General features: G+C 38.3%; 1 protein-coding gene across 3 annotated transcripts in view; it reads right to left on the bottom strand.

Moving 5' to 3' along the window:
- The window catches only part of LOC117422428 (roquin-2-like), a 51,572-nt gene that overhangs the window by 18,269 nt on the left and 13,278 nt on the right, over window positions 1–20,025 (bottom strand). Inside the window, exons 2-13 of one of the 3 annotated variants that reach the window (XM_058987077.1) lie at window positions 16,155–16,443; window positions 15,028–15,145; window positions 12,574–12,807; window positions 11,280–11,455; window positions 6,829–7,029; window positions 6,377–6,509; window positions 5,693–5,811; window positions 4,711–4,823; window positions 3,539–3,829; window positions 2,751–2,959; window positions 1,464–1,783; window positions 912–1,085 (exon numbers count right to left, since the gene is read on the bottom strand). In XM_058987077.1, coding sequence (XP_058843060.1) covers window positions 912–1,085; window positions 1,464–1,783; window positions 2,751–2,959; window positions 3,539–3,829; window positions 4,711–4,823; window positions 5,693–5,811; window positions 6,377–6,509; window positions 6,829–7,029; window positions 11,280–11,455; window positions 12,574–12,807; window positions 15,028–15,145; window positions 16,155–16,385 — 2,319 coding nt within the window. In that variant the 5' untranslated portion in view covers window positions 16,386–16,443. Of the gene's footprint in view, window positions 1–911; window positions 1,086–1,463; window positions 1,886–2,750; window positions 2,960–3,538; window positions 3,830–4,710; window positions 4,824–5,692; window positions 5,812–6,376; window positions 6,510–6,828; window positions 7,030–11,279; window positions 11,456–12,573; window positions 12,808–15,027; window positions 15,146–16,154; window positions 16,444–20,025 lie in introns of all 3 variants that reach the window. The other 2 variants (XM_058987075.1, XM_058987076.1) reach the window with 2 other exon arrangements.

Raw genomic sequence — 20,025 nt, 5'->3', positions numbered from 1 at the left:
ACCAAAGCCAACTGGGCTAAAGAAGCTGACATTCGCCAACGTGTGTGTGTGAGTGAGAGTGAGAGTGAGAGTGAGAGTGAACCAGAGTTGGATACCGAAGAGTGAGTAAGCAAGTCAAAACCGCAGACAGCCGGGCGAGTAGCTGGAGTTCGTTTTTTTATTGAACTGAGAAGATTAGCTGAGAGACTGTAGATCCCACCAAAGTTTCAGAACTGTTCAGTGTGTTGAGCTGTTCAGTGTGTTGATATGTAAATAAATCCTGTTTGTCTGCGGGGTGTATTAACATCATCCTCCGTCTCCACCTCCTGCCTGTCACTCAGCAGAGAATGGACGCACCCACAAGGCAGACAGCTACCCTGTCAGAAGCATTAATACCCTGTATCTTTCTAAACAAGAAATTTAGGGGTGCTCCCTAATAAAAGTTGAATCTCAAAACAATAGTTGTGTGAATATAGTAATTGTTACAGCTGTGTATAATGGTATTTAAAACAAGATTAATTTATGCAGCTTTTTACATATCCGCCCTTTCTCTGGTCCCACCGCAGTCGGATACGCGAAGGACAACTGTACTATTCTTTGCTAAGCAATGGTATACCACAATAAAGGTTTAAAGTAACCTGGCTTGGAAGTTAATATTGGTACAAGATGATGGATAGTTAAAGCTGAAAAGTTTTCTTGTACCCCACTGAGGATATAATCATCTTGTTAAACAGTAACACGAATAGGATTAACTCTCTCTAAATACAAACTACCACCAAGAAATGAATATAAATATAAGAAGTAAAATGTGCTTTTAAATTAAAATCACCCAATAAAACGCTTACAAATAAAACGCTTACAAAACGCTTAAAATTATCACCATTGTTAAGTAGGTTTGAGCTCAGTTTCTGTTCTAAGTGGTGAAAGCTGACCTCAGTGCTGAAGTCCACATTGAAGAGCGGGGAGGAAGGTGAGGGGGACTGTGCGGAGGAAGGAAGGGCTGGAGACACAAGCAGTGGAGGCTTCTGACTGTGGCACTGGGTCCACTGGTCTGGTTTCCGCCTGAACGGCTCATCGTAACCAACAGGCATTCGGTTGTATGAGTCCTGAAGTACAACAAAAGGGGGTTAACATTTACAAAAGAAAAGAGTACATATTTCATAAGAATTTAAAACTAACTTGGCGGGCAACATATTTCAATTCAAGGTATTAACACTGTAGGTCACAACTTTACCATTGTTTGTATATAAAACATGAATTCATGCAATGAGTTTCAGAAGATAGACATTACTGCATAAGCACAATATAGATGAAAGAAGCCTGCAAGAACAGTGACATCTGTTGGGATAAAAGTAAAGAAGACCAACAAAAGCATGCAACAGTACATGATGCAAAATTGTGTGGAAGTATATGTGAATCCCCTATCCTCCACATGTGGATCTCAGCAACTAAATCCAGTGCGAATGGCTTCAATATTGACCTACCCTTTGCAAAGTCACGGCTCTCTGCTCACTTCGTACCTGGCCAGCCACAGAGTAGTATCCATCGAGGGAGTTGTATCTTTCTCTGAGAGGAGGCTGGTAGATGGACGAGTGCACCACATCCATGGGGGGTAAAGAGCTGCTTCGAACGTCATCTCGATGGTACATCTGAGGCCTCCACATGCGCTGGCTGTCGTACACGGGAGCGTACATCCCAGAGTGCACTGTGGGGTGGCTGTACTGCTGCGGGGGGGGCGGAGGACAGGGAGAGGACGTCATTCTCCTCCGCGGTGGAAACGAAGGGTATTGGTCTGTGTAGGGCACTGATGGGGGAGGGAGAGATGATTCAGGCACATTGGTGGAACGGACAAAACGCATGGAAGCTGAAACACTAGGAGGAGGTGGCGGAGGAGCATAGTAGTTCTCTAGAACAGGAAAGCACAGAAGAAAGACAAGGAGGTTAGTTTACGTAGATTTAAAAAAACAATACTATTCTAGGTTTTTAAATCACTACAAACAGATATACCTCTGTAACAAAAAACATAGAACCGATGTTTTTCCCTATGAACACCGAAAGAACACTGGAGAATTTTACTTATTTTGTGTGCACACCGAGGAGGGCTTACAACTTATTTTCACAATGGACTAAATCAGAACTCATGTTCGGTAATACTAGAAAAGAACAGGTCGATTCACTTTTCACACGATATAAAAATTAACACATATTTTTTGCTTTCATCAAAATTCCAGAAAAGAAAATGGAATCAATCACCCTTTAACATGGAACGGGTTACCAAGCCACGCTGTGAAATGCTGAATCAATAGGATCCACTAGTTACTAGGAACCGTACAAGCACCAATAGGCTGAATGGCCTCCTCTCGTTCGTCGATTATGTTCATATGTACAAAATACATTTGGAAAGTAGAAACTGCAAATATATGATTTTGCCACCAGGTGGCATGTGTTTCATACAAAAATCCCTTTAACCCTTTCAGCCCTGAATTAGAATGCAGAATTAAGTTATATAATTAAAAAAAGAACTCTTATTGAATACACATGAGAACCGGACAAAAAAATATTTTTTACATATATTTTGGTAAATCGGACTTAAGTCCCATCAGTACTTTAAGAACTCTAAACAGCGCTACTACAAAGGGTTAAATTAAGCATATTTACAAGTCTTAGTGGCACAGTGCACTATGCAAAAAAAAACAATAGAATGCTTTCAACAATACTTTTAATGCCTTACTCCACCTAAAATATAATTTTTCTTGTTTTGGTAAACATACTTGTTTGGGATGGTGGTGCATCGTAGGACACCGGTGTCCGGGGGTCTAGGTAATACACATCAGATTGCTGAGGGGGGCACAGAGGTACCCGGGACACAAACTGGCCAGGTTTAGAATGCACTGAATTCATACTGGCTTCACAAGAGGGAGGAACAGTTGAGGTAGCTGTGCCAGGGTTTACAGGAGTCTTAGAAGGGGGGACCATCTTACTAAAACAAAAAATTAAAACACTTTCAGAAAAAAATTGCATTGGCAGGACTCCATTACCTGACATCGGGGTACAGCTGAAACAAGTATATAACAATACCTCAGATCCACACATCACGATTGCAAATATTATGAAAGGCATGCCAACCAGCCATATAATACCAACTGAATTCAAGATTTAAACTGTATTGTTATCCATGCTAGAAAAGATCAGGTAGAGAATATTGCTTTCTAAAGATCTGTAATAATGGCAAATGCATAATTATTACAACTGTGGTATGTTTTACAAAACACAGTATAACAGTAAAACTGCATGTTAATTCCATGTTCAAAGTGATATTTTTTCTCATATCCTATTGGCATTGACCATGCATAACAATCCACATGAAACTGTACCCAAAGTGCTATGCTTTGTGCTTTAAAACAAACAGTCTGATACCATTCATAAAAGAATCAAAAGGTAGTCAGTGCACTCCCTTAGAAAGATGTTCAAAGGGAATTAAAAAAAAACAGCTGTAACAAAATGTGATAGACCATACAATGCAGCTCAAAGAAACTTGCACTTTATATTAGAGTCTTACTCTTCAGGAGGGGATTCTGCTAGGCAGCAGGGAGCAGTCAGGCCGTTGGAGCCTTCCCTGGCAAGTTTCTTCAGCTCGTCGAGTGAAGAGTCTGCCCCTCGTGGAATAAGCACAGGTTCACTGCTTTCTGTGTGAACCCCATTGGTATTGTGGATCATTTTCCCCATGCCTTCTGTGCTTCCAATTACAGTAGTTGCTGTGCTGTTGTTCACTCCAACTTTACCGAGGAGAATCTGAGACACAGGAAAGGTCCTGACAGACGCACTGATCTTTTTATTCCTCATTCGGTATCTGGTAAGAAACACACAATCAAAACGTGATGAAAAGAAACCCTCTAAAACACCATCAGTGTAATAACTAGACATGAAGCAAAATCTGACATTTTAATGTTAAAAGAAAGACAATATTTTCAATTTACAGGGAAATCACAAAATATAAACCAAACTACTGAAATGTTATTGATACAATTTAGTTTTCTTGTGAAAACCCAACAAGGATAATAAATCAGTACATAAAACCCTGTTCAAAAGTAAAGTATCCACATTAAAGTCACATACAGTCATTGCTGGCATTCGCAAATGAACAGAACAAAAACTAACAGCATAACTGATGAGCATTGGATTGGTATTCATATTTTCTTTTCTCTTTTTCACTCTGACTGTACCTGAAAAATCCCTACCCACACCACTTTAACACCTATACTTTTTCATCAATCATAATGATGAGTGCAGTTTCCCTTATAAAAGTTTTCTATAGTAAAATCATAGCAAAGTGTAATAAAGCACGGTGCAAGCATGGTAAAGCACAGGTAAGCTTTGTAAAGTCCAGAGAGGTATGGTAAAGTATTATAAAAAAAAAAAAAAAAAACACATGGGAAAACTGTTAATTTACCCTGAATCATTGCATTGTAGGAGGCACTAGACAAAATGTTTGTCTACTTCAGACTTTTTAACTTACACACTATGATTGAGTCATCATATGACCAGTACTGCTTTGCATCGTTAAAACAAGCAGTGACAGATTGCAAATGGTTGTGTCGAAGTGTGTAAATGGACAATGTGTTCCATCACCATTTAATTAATTATTAAATACACTGATGGATTAATTATCACCGCTAATTGCTATGTCTGGTGCTTCAATATCTGTCAAGTACATTAAAGCCCCACACATACTTCTCCAGTTCCTCCTGGGAGTGGGCAAACGTACAGCTGGCTCCACGTGGACAGCCTCCTTGCTGTCTCAGGTCTCGACACATACTGGTTTTGTATTTGCTGTTTGGTTGTGGCTAAAAAAAAACACATTTTAAAAACAGTATCATTTAAATGTAACAGACATGTCCTGCTCCTCCAAAATAAAAGCAGCAACGCTTTGACGTGGATTTGACAGCCTCTTTATTAACATTACTCATCCTCCTGTTACTGTGCTGACAATCTCATCTTCACTTTTACATGAATACAGAATATGCAAAATATGCAAATACGTGAATACAACATAAACTACTGCATCCTAGCAAAAATAAGTGTACACTAAAACCATCCAAATATTTTCAAAGAAGAAAAGGGGACCACAGATAATATTGCTAGTGCTAATAAGATGTATTCAAAAATGGTTAGCATTCCTATATACCTAATCAGCAGAGTACAGAAGACACCCAAGGCTCTTTTAGTGAAAACAGAACACTTATGTAATGTGCACACTCGCTAAGATAAAACGAAGATGTCCTGTATGTCATTAAATGGTACTAAATCTTATTTTCTGTAAACAATTGGTCATATTTTTAAAGTATTTGCTCTAATGAACTTGTATATCTTTTTTTAAAAGATATAAAGACAACTAAGTAATATAATTCTAGGTCTCTTAATCACTCTCAACCTTCTTTGTTGTGTAACATTAGCATGGATTTTTCTGAATTCAAAACAGTTATTTTAAGACTGGAGGAAACGGTTTAAAAATATGGTTCAATATGTTCAAATGGTATTGTCCATTATAATAATAATAATAATAATAATAATAATAATAATAATAATAATAATAATAATAATAATAAAGTTGTTTAACAAACTTTAAACTCTTTTTAAAAATCTACTGTTTTTTTTTTTTTTTTTTTTTTTTTAAGAAAAGAATCACCAACCCAATTAACAAGATGCTTCATACCTGGGGTGTTTCAAGCCCTTTTTTGCTGAAGTTCTGGATAAAATCCACAAGTCCATGAACTACTGTCTTCACAGCCACCATGACATCTTCCAGCTGCTCCCACGTTGGGGGTGCAGCATCTTTAAATCCAAAATATTAAGCATAAGGACATGTTTTTATTTATTTATGAAACAGCACATACCTTTATCGTCAGATACAGTGTGTGGGTAGTGGTGCTGCAATGCCTCAGAGCCAGAACACTCCCAATTGTAAGCTTAAATATGTATGTTTCATGTAGGATCATTAATGAAAGTGTACAGAAATACAGGCATATCTCATTAGAGTCACTGTGGTGTTCAATTGGCATGTGAAATGTTTCAATTTAACCTTGCTCCTGATTCAGAAAAGCCGACCAACCTCCCAAAGAGCAATGTATATGAGATGTTTTTTTACCCAATATTAAACTTTTCTTCAGTTTGCTCTGTAATAGAGCGCTTGCAGTCAAAGGATTTTTATGGGAGTATAGTTTTGATAAAATGCACAGAACTCTTCCTGCATTCACCCAATGAACCTTTTTAGAACGATGCAGGAATAGCTGCCAGTATGGTTTGGCATCTCACAAGATTTCTAAATACAGTGCCTATGATAAAATAAACAAAATAATGTACTGTGTATATCTTTCTCACTGCATGAAAGCCCACTTACCTGGATTATGGTCAATGTTAGCTAAAAGTTCCAGGTGAGGACTTAGTTGGTTTAAGTTAGCAGGATCTCCTGTCCGCTGTAGGACTATTGTCAGTTCCTGAACACTCTTTGCAAAAGATTCTGGTGACTGGAGCTTAAAAGAACACACAGGGAAGAAATCAGAGAAGCATTTGGACCTGCACTTTAAGACATGGCACTGGAATGGATTCTTTAAAAAAATATATGAATACAAAGAAATCAACAAAAAAAAAAAACAATGATAAACTGTATTGGTTATAACTTTTTCAGTTCAGAATGTTTGGAGAAAATCCAATTTAAGACAATCCACTACAGGTGTCACATGCTTCATATAAACACCCTTCGGTGTTCAGAATTGAGGCATTCTTTATTCATTTGGATCGTGAAAGAATTTGCGAACATGAACAACCCATGCTTGTCCCAACAACACTTACTTTATCAATAATAGACTGCATATGTGACTTGTGTGCCAGATCACCATATAGAAGGGAAGACCACTGTTCAGGAGAGATGCGAAGCCCAGCTTCCATGGCAATGTGAACTATCTGTGCATCGTGCTCCCTGCGCAAAGCCTCGTACGTCCGGAACTCCTCTTTTAGCTGCATCAAAGAAGAGTCTTCATCCCTTTTGGTGACCTGAAGAGAGATGTTACAGATCAGCTTGCCAGCCTTCAGCCCCTTTGTACTCTACTGCAATACCCTGGAAACACTATCCTGATCCGAGTAAAATACCCTGTAATTATGTCCAAGACATCAAATAGGTAAACCTGGCTTAGCAGCCCTGTTTTGGTGGATCCGGTTGGCTAACACACATCAAAAGGTCCCTTTAGAAGAGAATTCAATTCCCATAGATTTAAAGAAACATTTAATATATATGATAGTAAAATGCAGGGAAAATATCTTGTCTGACAAAATGGAGATTGAGACAGAAAAACAACCAATACTGTCTTAATTGTTTAGTTTGACAGAATATTTAGACTTCAGGAATCTGTTTTTCAACACTAATGTTGTTTAGCCTGGAATAAATGGTTGTACTCAGTGCTCCAGATAAGCAGGATATTTACATTTAGGGGCTAATGTAAGGATAGGCGTAGTGCAAACAATTGTGTCTGCAAAATCCAAATTGCCAGGCAATTATTTTGCACTGCGGCCTATGTAAGCTTAAGAGCAATGCAAATTACTGAACACACACAATAACGAGCCACAATCATGATAATGAGGGTCACAATGAACGCCGCCTGTGCATCACGGGCTACAAAGCGGACGTACTTACAGCCCAGAGGTGAGGTGAGTTAGGAGTACAGAGAGCAGTAGGCGCTGGATTCGATTTGTGGAGCACGAAAATCAAACCAAACAAAGAAATATGTCAGAAGAAGGGCAGCAAAGCCCTCTTGGTGCTTGGAAAAGAAAAGTTTTCTGAGGAGGAGCGGAGTTATTTAGAAAAGCATCAGCCAACATTAGTTATGCCACATGGTCCTCTATAGTGGAGGAAGTCAATGCTGCCGGTGTTACTAGGACAGTCCGGGGATGAAAATGTGAAATTCATTTATTAGGTCTAGAATGATCTGTGGAGTGAGACGATAACGCCTTACCACCGCATCCTTCAGAATCCCCAAAACAAAGTGACCCTGGGTTTGAATATGCGGGGTCTTCTCCGTCTTGCCCTTCTCCTCCGAACATGTTCCTGCCTCTCCTCAACAACAGCCAAGCGTCGCCGCATCAGGAAGTGTACCACACCAGCCATCCTGAGGCCAATGACAGTTCTCTGAAGGTGTGTGGTTTGATACAGCTCTTAATTACTCACTTCTACAAGGGTCAGCAATTGTCCAAGTCCAAGGCAAAATCTTTACATCTCATTTTAATATTTGCGCCCGCTTAATATTCCAGATCCCAGCGCAATTCCATGCTCTTTTCTTCATTTGAATACATTTCAATATCATTTCAATGTATTAATGATGGCATAGTGCTAATTTGATAGCAGGTGCGGAAAGACAGGTGAAAATCATTCTTTACACACATTTTTATTGGCCGCTAGTCCCACTTGACTGCCGCAAAACATGGCTTACATGTGCAAAACGCAGATTTTGGCTACAATGTGGGTGTTTTGCAGCCGGAAATCACTTTGCAAATATCCTTACAACATCCTCTTAATGTGTAAAGAATACACAGAACAATTTTGCTGCACAGCTTGTGTTTGCATGTTAATGAGCTTCTTGTACTTTGTTGGTTCCCGGCATCTCAAAGGTCAATTGTGAGTAGACTGTATGCGGTAGCTAAAGAAATGACGGGACAGCTTGTAGCCTGCCTGGGAATTGCCAGAAATGCATGACCAAGAAGTTCAGGTTTTCAATAAAAATAAATAAAAATTAAAAAAGCTTGGTTGAATCATGCACTTGCAATGCATATTCGTGACTGGTGAATAAGCAACTGGATTCGTAATCTTCATGATTTCTCCCCACCATTTTAGTCCCCCTCAACCTACTGTACCAATTTACCTATCTGTCAACCGCATTTTTAGAAGGTAACTATATAATAAATACAATATTGGCATGAGTTAGGATGTTTCATATTGCTATAACAAGGCAATCGATAAGGAATACAATATTATCATTTATTTATTTGCGTTAGTACAGTATTGGTACAGTTTAAATATAGTTTTTGACTTTTTTTTGTTCTTTTTAAAATTTTTATCTGTCAACTTGGAAAGAGAGCGGACAGAAGACTGAGAAAGAATAATGGACAGAAAACAACTATAACAACTGTAACCGCCTAGCACTATTGCGGGGAGACTCAGTGAATGCAGTAGCTAACTACATTGAGAGCAGCAACCTCCCATACTATAATATTATTAATACTGTTAAGGCAGGACTAAAATAAGTGTTTGTACAGTAGTTCAAATTAGCATTACAGTTAAAATGTACGGCTGTAGTTAATGCAGTCCCCATAATCTAGCATTAAAGTATGCACTGTATTTATTGGAAGTACTCGTGACTTCAAGGTAATGTTGCACTTTATAGTTTAAATTGGAGAGTAAATTACTCAAATGACCCAAAACCTTATCTGGGAAGCTGGTTGTACTGGTAGCAATAAGTCTAAACTTACGATCAATCAGCTTGGCCAACTCAATAGACAAGCTCTTGGCAGGGGAAGGAGAGGGTTTTTTTTTTTTTAGCCAGGCTAACCAACCATTCTGATGGCAGCGTCCACTAATTAGCCAAAAAGGATGTTACACTTCGATAAAGGGCTCACTGATGTGTTCACCGATTACACTTAAGCAAGGTGCACTAGGTATAGTAGATAAACTGAAACATGTTCACCTTGCTAAGCTGATGCTACCCAAACTCAGTAACTGTTCTAAACAGCATAAAAGCATATAGTGTGTAGGACAACACCAGTATATTTACTAGAGGAAATAGTGTAGTAACCTTATAAATCCATCACAGAACAACTTTGCCTTAATTGCAACAGTACAAATAAAGTACAGTAATCCGTTGTGTATCCGCCCGTCACATATCTGCCCTAACCGTGTGCTCCCATTGCTGGTAGTGTCACGTGAGCTGTTCAGTGCGTTGATATGTAAATAAATCCTGTTCGTCTGCGGGGTGTATTAACATCATCTTCCATCTCCATCTCCTGCCTGTCACTCAGCAGCGAATGCACGCACCCACACGACAGAAGGCTACTCTATCACAAGCATTAATACCCTGTATCTTTCTAAACAAGGGACTTAGAGGAGCTCCCTAATAAAAGCTGAATCTCAAAACAATAACTGTGTGAATATAGTAATTGTTACAGCTGTGTATAATGGTATTTAAAACAGGATTCATTTATCCGCCTTGTTACATATCCGCCCTTACTCTGCTCCCACCGCAGTCGGGGCACTGTTTGGATTCCAGTGATTCCTGTAATACCAGTACAAGCCCATAATATCCTGTGTCTACACCAGCAAGGGGTAGATTTAGTTTTTTCTCAGGTTTCTCCATCTCAATATAACCCGTGTTTTAGAAGGATATATAACAGCTATTTTTTTCTTTTGTAACAATATTATTTAAATGAAACATTAAAAAGGCTATTGTAACAATTGCTTCGAGAATGTCCCATGTTAATCTAATATAAAAAAACAACAGCTGACATTCTGACATTGTGGTTTAGTTCAAACTAATCAGATGAAACAGAGCTGACCAGAGTCTGTCATCACTTTTGAAAATAATTTCACGAATGCTGGCTCTCATACACTTTGTAATGAAGTGTCAGTTTCATTACACAGCAGAATCAGACGATGTTGTCAAATACTTTGCCCATGTTTTTTTTCTCTTGGCTTTGCTGCTCCTACAATCACTTACAGATGGCATCTCTGTTTAAAACAATACAGTATATTTCCCATCATGTACTGACAGTGTTGTATCAAAAGTGTATCTAAGACAAAGGCAAATAAAAATAAATTACAGTTCAATTTATTAGATTAGTGAATAAAAAATAAAGAAATCATTTTTTTAAAAACATGTTGGGACTGACCAGGAAGCTGCATCACCATCAAATTCAGTGGCAGGCCGGCAGAAACCGACATCATGGTGAAAGAGAAAGACAAAGCAGTGGGGCTAAACGTTAACACGACAAATCTTATCTTCAGCTTGGATTCCCAAACCCAAACCGCAGCGTGGAATTGCTGTGAAGTGATTGCCAATGAAAGCATGAACATGTCCAAACTCAGGAGGCATCAAGAAATGCAAAACCCGGAATCTGTATTGCGGTGACATGAACAACTGGTTTCAAAGTCAAAACAACAAAAAGATCTACAGAAAAAAAACAACAAGGGGCTTGTTGGAATACTGCATTGCAAAACGGGAGGTCAGGAAATGTTTTCAACTCCTCAGTTATTACAATACCTTAAAGCAGGAAGCACGATAGAGAAGCTGCACGACGTGGCCGATGCTGGTTTTGGATGCCTGAGGGAATCGAGCCTCCAGCTTCTGAACAACAAAGAGGACCAACACTTTCCTGGAAAGGGCCGAGCCATCTTCTAGTGCAAGGAGAACCAGCTTGAGAGCATCTTCCTGCATAGCTTTAAAGAAACAACCAGCAAAACAAAAGTGAACCGCCAATAAACTGCCAACAGCTTTTGCATGGGAGTCCTCATGAGCAGACACCATCAACTGTTCACAAAAACAGTATTTAATTTGATCTGCATGCTGTTCGAAGCATTCACAATCCAATCTCAGATTCCAAAAGAAAAGCAATTACGCAAGTACAGCTGCATTACTAAACCTACTTCTGTGCAACTGCTTGTTTCTGTTTTGGATATACAATAATCCCTCCAGAGGCTGGCACAGCACATTAGGATATCAAGTCTGTTGTATTGTGACATTGAGATCAATCCAGCTATAACCACTGGCCAATTTCCCGACTTTAATTGTGAATGCATAGTGAGGTAGATAATGTTTGCCTGGGGCAGGAAAGACAGTGAGAGTAACCACTTCAATTGTACTTCCACTGCCTGTGTTCCACTGGCCCTGAAAAGAACACAATGTGTTTTAAAGCTTCATCTTGGATCCACTGATATAATGTCCCTGGCATTCCTAAAGTACACTTGAAACGCGGTAAAAGCTGCTGCAGAACGAGGACTCATAAGGAGATTTCCTCAGCAAGAATGAACTGTGGGGCACACAGCAACTACTTCAATGGGTACTTTATATAATCTACAATTTCAAAACATTCAGTTTCTTACCAGTTTAATACTGTGTTGAGGGTGGCCTCTATCACTCTGTGTAATGTCTGCTTAGATAATTATTTACCATGCTTACTAACAATTCAATTCAAGGGACATTTTTGCTTTCTACTTGACAGACAGACTGAAAACAATCAGCGACTGGTTTTTAAAAAACAGAGAGAGTCTGGGATGCTGCGGTAGTGCAGGATTGCCTGGAAGTAGCAATCGGTAAGTAATTTGGAGCTTTGAAAATATGAAAAAAAAAAATATATATATACATCTTTACAATAATGTGTCCCTCTGTTATATAGGAAAATGTGCTAGAAAATGATAGAACTGTAATTCTTATAAGGCAAGATTTTGCTAGAATGATTTGTTAATTTATGAACCAATTCAATATATAGTTGGAAGAAGGTCCTCGTTGGGAATAGACTGAAAGAGTGAGTGCAGCCGTTCTGAAGCCTTTGTCTCACCTGGCCCCAGGAACTGGCAGCCCCGAGCCCTGACAGCAGCCCACAGGTTTGCAGAGAGCTGCTGAGGGCTCTGGTGCTGCAGGATGAGCTCGGTGACTGTCCTCTCCCCCAGCGACCTGGCGGCTCTCAGCGCTCGCACTCGGCCCTCCTCCTCCACCAGTTGACAGGTCACCAGCGTCACCAGCTTCCTCTGCATCGGCCGACTCAGCGAGCTCTGACTCAGGCTCGCAACTCCTTCACACACAAAGAGAAGGATTTCAGTTTCAACAATGAATAGGCTTTTTAAATTTGAACTCTTCTACAACGGTGCTAAATTTGGAAATACTAAAAGAACCGCAATGTTAAGCTTCTTGAGTTTCTTTAAACGTTATTACTAAGTGCAATCTAATTTCCTTCAGGTTAAAAAAACAATAAAACCTATGGGAAATAAACCACTGACACGTGTCCAGAAACAGACACAGAAAGGCCTATTTTAATCATGTTGTTTTCACTGCTGATCAGACAGTCCAAGTTTGCTAATCTATACAAACAGCATTTCCAGGAACAGCAATATAATACATTGCACTGGGAGCTTGCCAACGCCTGAACCACCAACTCAATACTTAAAATGTACATATGTGAGCAAGAGGATGAAGGGAAATGTAGTTCTGAGAGGTCCATACGGGTACATGTGAAGCCATTTTGAGGCAGGGAATGCAATTTAAAAGTTTAAAAAAAGAAGTGGTCAAAATGGTAAAAAAAAAAAAAAAATTAAAACAATACACACACCTTACATAAACAGTTGTAGCAACATATGGGAACATGTAACACAATAAAATAAAAAGGTCCTTATGTACCCTTTAAAGGGTTAACAGATTTGATTGTTAAAAGGAAGTGTGCAGATTCGACCACGCCTGACTGCAGACTGCAATGACCCTGTGCGGACTGAGCGGCTGGTTGCAGGTATTTCTGTTTTGATTTGTTTAAAAGTTTATTTGTGAAAAGCCAGCTGGTAAAAGAAGTGCAGGTTGCTATTGTAAATGTGCTACCATTCCTAGATTCACACTTCTGTATGTTGATGTTTCATTAGGCTATTCAAGGGGTTATAAAAAACACCATTCACCATGTTTGCTTTGGAGGAACCTACAGTTATAAAACCGGGAATCAAAAACTCAGAATGTTGCTTGTACTGAAAACATGATAACATGTTTCTGCTGCTTAGGTATCTACTATGTTAAACTGTGACATCAAGGGGAATCATTTCTCCTTGATCTCTATATAATGCGTTGCAGCCTTAAGTTAAGGGCTTATACAGAATACACACCTAATTGATTATTCATTTCATAACACCAGGCTGCAGTGTTTCTTTTTAGAAACCAGTGTCAACTGGTGTGCACAATGGTGTACATGATTAGTAAGTAAGTATATTTTTGTATTATGTAAAACTCTCTCTATGCAAAGAGATTTCTATTTATTCCTGTTTTTACAGTTTTACAAAATATCCATGCATTTCCCAGTGATTTTACTTGCTAATTTTTAGATTAACATACTAAAATATTCTCCTGCAATATCATGCAGATAACATCAAAGATTTTTAACAGTGATCTTATCAGGATTCAAACCAAAACAAAATACTTTATACGCAGTAGGAAATACAAACTTCCTTTATCATTTACTATGTTTCTTCATGGCGCCAGTAGTTAGTCACGTCATTAGGTTTTTGTATGAGAATTATAAATAATGCCTTGCCTGAGATGTACAAACGTAAATGTTAACCGCAGACAAAAATAAAGTAGCTCACGGAACTTCACACGCACCATTCAGATGCTCTTTGAGTATAGATGTCAAAGCTTTCACTGGAAAAGGATGACATGGATCAATCTAACATTTCTCAGAATTAGCTTTAACTGATTCAAATCTTTACACTATTTGTAGAACAGATACAGAAACAACAGTTTTAATTTTGGCTCAATCTTTACTGTTGGTTTATTTTTCATGACAATGATTTTACCAACACTAATCTATACTGTGCTTTTTAATGATAAATGATAAAGGTCCCGCTCACTGTAAAGGTTTGGCCAAAATGTAAACAAATGCCATTGTTTTAAAAAGAGAAATTGATAACTACGCAAAATGCCTAGTAATTTCAAAGCAAAAAAATACTTTATTTTCTTTTATAACTTGAATATGTTAGAAGTACATTTATTAAAAACAACACTGTATTGTTCTCACTTGCACTGCACATTTAGTAAAATGTCCAAGCTGCAGATAATACCCAAGTTTAAGAATAAAATAAAATAAAATAAAATAAAATAAAATAAAATAAAAAGGAATTTTGACTTAAATAAATAATTCATTATTTTTACTCTTAGACTAAAACACTTATACTTCAGATTTCTCAGTCTTTAGGTTGTGGACAAATGTAGTAGAAGGACTAACTAGCAAATCTGCAAAAAATTGTAAAGGGTCACTTACCCTTCCCTCCACTTATAGGTTTCAAGTAGAGCGCCAGTTCCTCAACACACTTCTTTGCAGCCTCATAATGTTTACTTTCTGCCACATTACTTAAATGTACTGTCTGCTGGTCTGGTTCCTAACAGAAAAAAACAAAAACAAAACAAAAACCCCACAAGATTAACTTTTTCCTATTCAAGCAGATATTTGTTTCATTAAATGAAGACATGTGGGTTGACTTGATCACCTTATATCCTGCTGGCATAGAAAACCTCAGGATTTTAATAGCTTATTTTACAGCACTGGGGAAACCACATATTTCATTAACCACCTATTTTAGGAGTGATCGAGGTATAACCAAGTACAGGCGGTTGATTAAAATGCTCCAATAAAATCTTGGCGGGTAGGTTGATGAAAATATAGGTTGATCAAATTTTACCTAGGTTATTGTTACAGGCTGGGCTTGATCAATAAATTGGACAAATAACTTTAAAGAATGCCAGTCCGCATACAGTACATTACAGTCAAACCTGCATATAATGCCTGATCAAGGGATTAAAATCGTCATTGGGAATTCATTAAAGCAGTCACCAATAGGGTTGTAATGGTACAATAATGTATTCATATGATACGTATCACGATATGCAGGTTGCAATACAACATGCATATCAATAAACGTGATAGTCCCGATAGCTACTTGTATGATGCATAATAAGATCTTCAATTAATGATGGACTATTCAGTTTAAAGACAAAAAATGTAATGAGATAGGGAGAGTATGTTTTTATACCAACTACAGAACACAAGTATTCTTTATTCAACCACTTGGTGAACTATATTTGTACTTTTGTTCTTGTATCACGATACAAACCTCTACAACGATAAGATGCATCATGCAATTGATTACACAATTAATCATTACATCCTTGGTCACTATACAGCTTGTCTTCAATCCTCATACAGATTTGGGTTAGTAGCTTACACAACAAATATTTAATTTCCCAAAGTGTTTTAATTTTATAGAAGTAGAGTAAGGAGAACAAAAGAGAGAAAGACAACCCTGTTTTCATTACTGTTTAATTCAATACAGGTTTGTCTATTTTCTCTGTTAAAATGATAGGTATAATTTAAGTAAGAAAAGGGCTCACCTGGGCACCCACTAGCTGAAGCAGTGCAAAGTTGACAGGAAGTGCATCGATGTCTGTGTTGAGGACAGTCTGGTCAAAGGGGCATGCCTTGCGGTGCAGTTTGTTGAGGCAGGTCTTGCAGACGGTGTGTGAACACCCCAGACTGATCGGCTTGTGCTTGCTCTCGTCAAACTCATTGTAGCAGATTGGACAAGATAAAAACTCTGTCCACTGTGCTGCCTGCACAGGCATCTTGTCAGCTGCTTCACGTTTCTTTCAGTGAACCCGCATAACGCTATTCTACTGCCAGCTGCAAAACAAAAACAAAGAAACAAATGTTAGATATACTGGTTAGGAACTATAGGGTGCATGTTGTGGTATATGAGCTTTTCATTCAATATGTTTCTTATTTATTATTTATTTAGCGTGCCCAAATATTTAGCCCCGATTTTCTCCCCAGTTTGGAATGTCCAATTATTTTTCCCCACACAGCTCAGGAGAACTGAAGGTTCAGTGGGCATTCTCCGTTCCGAGAGTGGATGTCAGCGATCTACTAGCCTCTGGAGGACAAAGGCCAGCCCTACAGGTGATCGCTCGGAGCTCACTGGGAGCCTGGACAGCAGGGTTCGCTGTAGTGCGATAAGGAGGAGGCGGTATTGCCTCCCTAACCCACGTGAGCACCAGAGCCAATGTGACACTCCATTCGGAATCCCCAGCAAAGACCGGCGACTCCACACAGCCAGGACACGAACCTACGCTGTGTGACGGCGCTGTGCTTTTGCCAGAAGAGCCACTTGGGGACCCCCAATAAATTCACTTAAGATTACTATACACATCTATTTATGTAGAATCGTCATGCCCCCCTTGACAAAGTTTTATGAGTAAAACATTTAGACACAGGTGTGCTTTCTATTGCAACTGTGGTTATTATGTAACCACATAAAATCAGTAATCCAGTAATCTTTTAAATGTGAATATTGCGTTTCAAGAGCAGCTGTTTCTGTTGAAGTAAAATCACATGTACAGTACAATACTGCAGCACAAAAAAGTATTGGTTTTGGTCCCTGGAAGCTTCAACTCTGAGTTTGACAGTTTCAAACTATGCATTGGAACCCAAGTGATTTGTTGGCCTTTACAAAACCAAATCAGCAGTCTAGTAACCAAATTCTAGGTAAGTTGAGGCTGGCAGGCAGGAGTGGAAAAAGCTCTGACTTGGTAAACAAATTTTTGTTTTTCATCTCCGGCTCTTTTAAAAGCATTCTGTCTCGTCTCTCAGAAGACCAAGGTCCCTAAGAATTGTAAAGTAGTTCTCAGAAATAAAACTAATAAGTTACTGGTGAAACACATCTGAATCCATTTCCTGTAGCAAACATCATGTTGGAAAATAAATGTATCCTCCAGACTGTGCTTGATTCCTTCTTTATAATGGCATGTTAAGTTGTTGTAACCAGACCCTGTAGTTTTTTCCAGTTTGTTTTGCCCCCTAGTTTCCATGAAGCCTCCTTGCCAATCTGTAATATGAACATGCATTTCCCTGCTACATACAGCAGCAGGAGGTAATGAATGTCATACTTAAGCTCTGTTGTTGCTTCGAGAAACAAACCAAACATGCAAACTCAGTTTTAGTTCTGATAACATTTGACAAGAAAAGTCTACAAATCTGTTTGTTTTTTTCACCATGGATTAAAAGAGAACTACTATGAAATATGTCAACAATTTTTAAATCCATATAGGGCATTCCACCTTTAAATTAAAAAAGGCATGCTCAGTAGAGGTCTAGACTATGAAAGAATGCAGTAAAGCACTCTGTAAACACTAACCATACTTTATGCAAGTAAAAAAGATCCTGGGACACTGCAAGTTACACTAAACAAACTTTTTGGTTCAGTTAAAAAAAAACTGAGGATTATGACAAAGCTTGATGGGTTTTTGTTCACATTCTCTAACCCTTGAAAACTTTTGAAATTTTTTGGCTTAAATGAGCCTTCATTTACTTTCAATAACTGTCCTCCTGTCATTTTCTCTTCGAAATGAATCCTGTATCTCTGATTATACCTGACCTACAGAAAAGGCTAATGTAGCTGAAATGGCTTTAACATCACTCAGTGCACACCACACAGTACAAACCACAAAACAAATGGCCACACACACCACCTACTAAAACGATTACTAAACGTGGTAGGAGCACACGCTTTGGAAGCGTAGCTGTGCTCCTGTAGCAAACATGCTAATTTCTTAAATGTATTCCACCAAAACCCTAGTCTCAGGCAGGAATTTGTGTAACTGTGGTTGCCTGCTTCACTACTTGGGAGAAACAACAGTCTGCATTTCATTTTTTATCACATGATCATTTGTTTTGAATCCAGTCAGACTGGACATTTTTTGGAGTGCTCTTTTTAGATTGGTTTTGAATGTTTTAACATGCATAAATATTGCTAAAATTGGCTCTAGATATTAGATTGTAACAAAGTTCTTGTGTTTGGTTGCTAAATAGTGTTGTTATATTTATTTGTATTAAAATAAAAAGAACCCAATTTGTAAGCTGGCCTATGATTTTTTTCTTTGTATTTTGCATGTTTCTTCAAAAGAAATACAGAACCACCATTTTGCATCTGGTGAGCTGCGGCCCACTGCACTTTATTGAGTGCAGTGCATAAAAGAATAGGTTATACTTAAATAAAACTAGTGTTGTAAACAAACGTTTTTGACAAAAAGTCTTTAGTGTATCAATACCTCAGATAAAGGGAGTGTGAATGCGATATCTGACTCAAAGTCTTTCATTCAGGAAACACCTACTGTAATATACTGGTCTGTTCAGACAGGCACTGCTGTGAAACAGAGGAACTACTGCAGCAGATAAACTTTTTAAATATCTGGAATGTATCGTTTTTTTCTTAGCTTAAAAGTACTGACCGTGTTGTGGTAAGGTAAGCAATACAAAACAAAAAAACATAAAATAATGTGATTGCCACTAAATGATTCAGATTTATTCAAGTGCAAGATAACAAGCCGAAGGATGATTTGCTTGTAAATTCTGATAAGACAGTGCACATACTGACTGTCTGTGTCGTACATTAAGAGTAGAATGAATAATCTTAGTTAATGTTATGCCAAGTACCTTGATCTGCTAGTCTCTTAGACTTGCAAGTACGTAGTTATCCCGCAATCTATGTCCCTTAAGTTACTATAGAAATATATGATAGCAGACTCCAGGCTATTAGGTAATCAAAGTTTAGAACCATTACTATTTTTCTTTGTGTAAATGGAAAATATCTAACATTAAAGACAGTTCTCATGGTAAGCTAGTCAGTGTTTAGGATGTTTGTCCTCTTTTATTAAACACGATTTTAAGCTAGTAAGTTATCAAAACAACAAGAGTGGTATAAAATGCAATACACACTGATGTGTTTTTAAAAATAAGAACAGGGCTATGAATTGTCCACAGGAATGCAGTTTTCAAAAGAAATATGGCAGATCACTCATGTTAACCTTTTCACTGAATTTTAATAATAGCTTGTTTGGTGGGGATCTTAATGTTCCTGTTAGGACACTGCTTTACCCTGTAGCAAATGGGCTCACCGACCACAAACATTATTCACAGGATAGAAATTACAAGAAAAGCATGGAATATATAAATATGACAGACCACTGAACACACTTAACCCTTTCAAGGCCGGGCCCGCATATTTCGGGCCCCACACTTTCACAGCACTGCCTGGCTTTTTTTTCAATTGCATCAATTATAACAGTGCTGAAATGCAATCTGTGTGTACTGATAGGCTTAAAACAGTCACATGGACTGAAGGGACAACTCGATGAACTTTGAACCTGGATGTATTTGCATTTAGGAGTGAAAACAGAGAGAGATAATTTGTAAAATGGAATTCTGCAA

The sequence above is a fragment of the Acipenser ruthenus genome, chromosome 15, assembly GCF_902713425.1.
Source record: "Acipenser ruthenus chromosome 15, fAciRut3.2 maternal haplotype, whole genome shotgun sequence".
NCBI classification, from domain to species: domain Eukaryota; kingdom Metazoa; phylum Chordata; class Actinopteri; order Acipenseriformes; family Acipenseridae; genus Acipenser; species Acipenser ruthenus.
The sequence above is the reverse complement of the archived record's forward strand: the minus strand, read 5'-3'. Positions and strand labels throughout refer to the sequence as shown.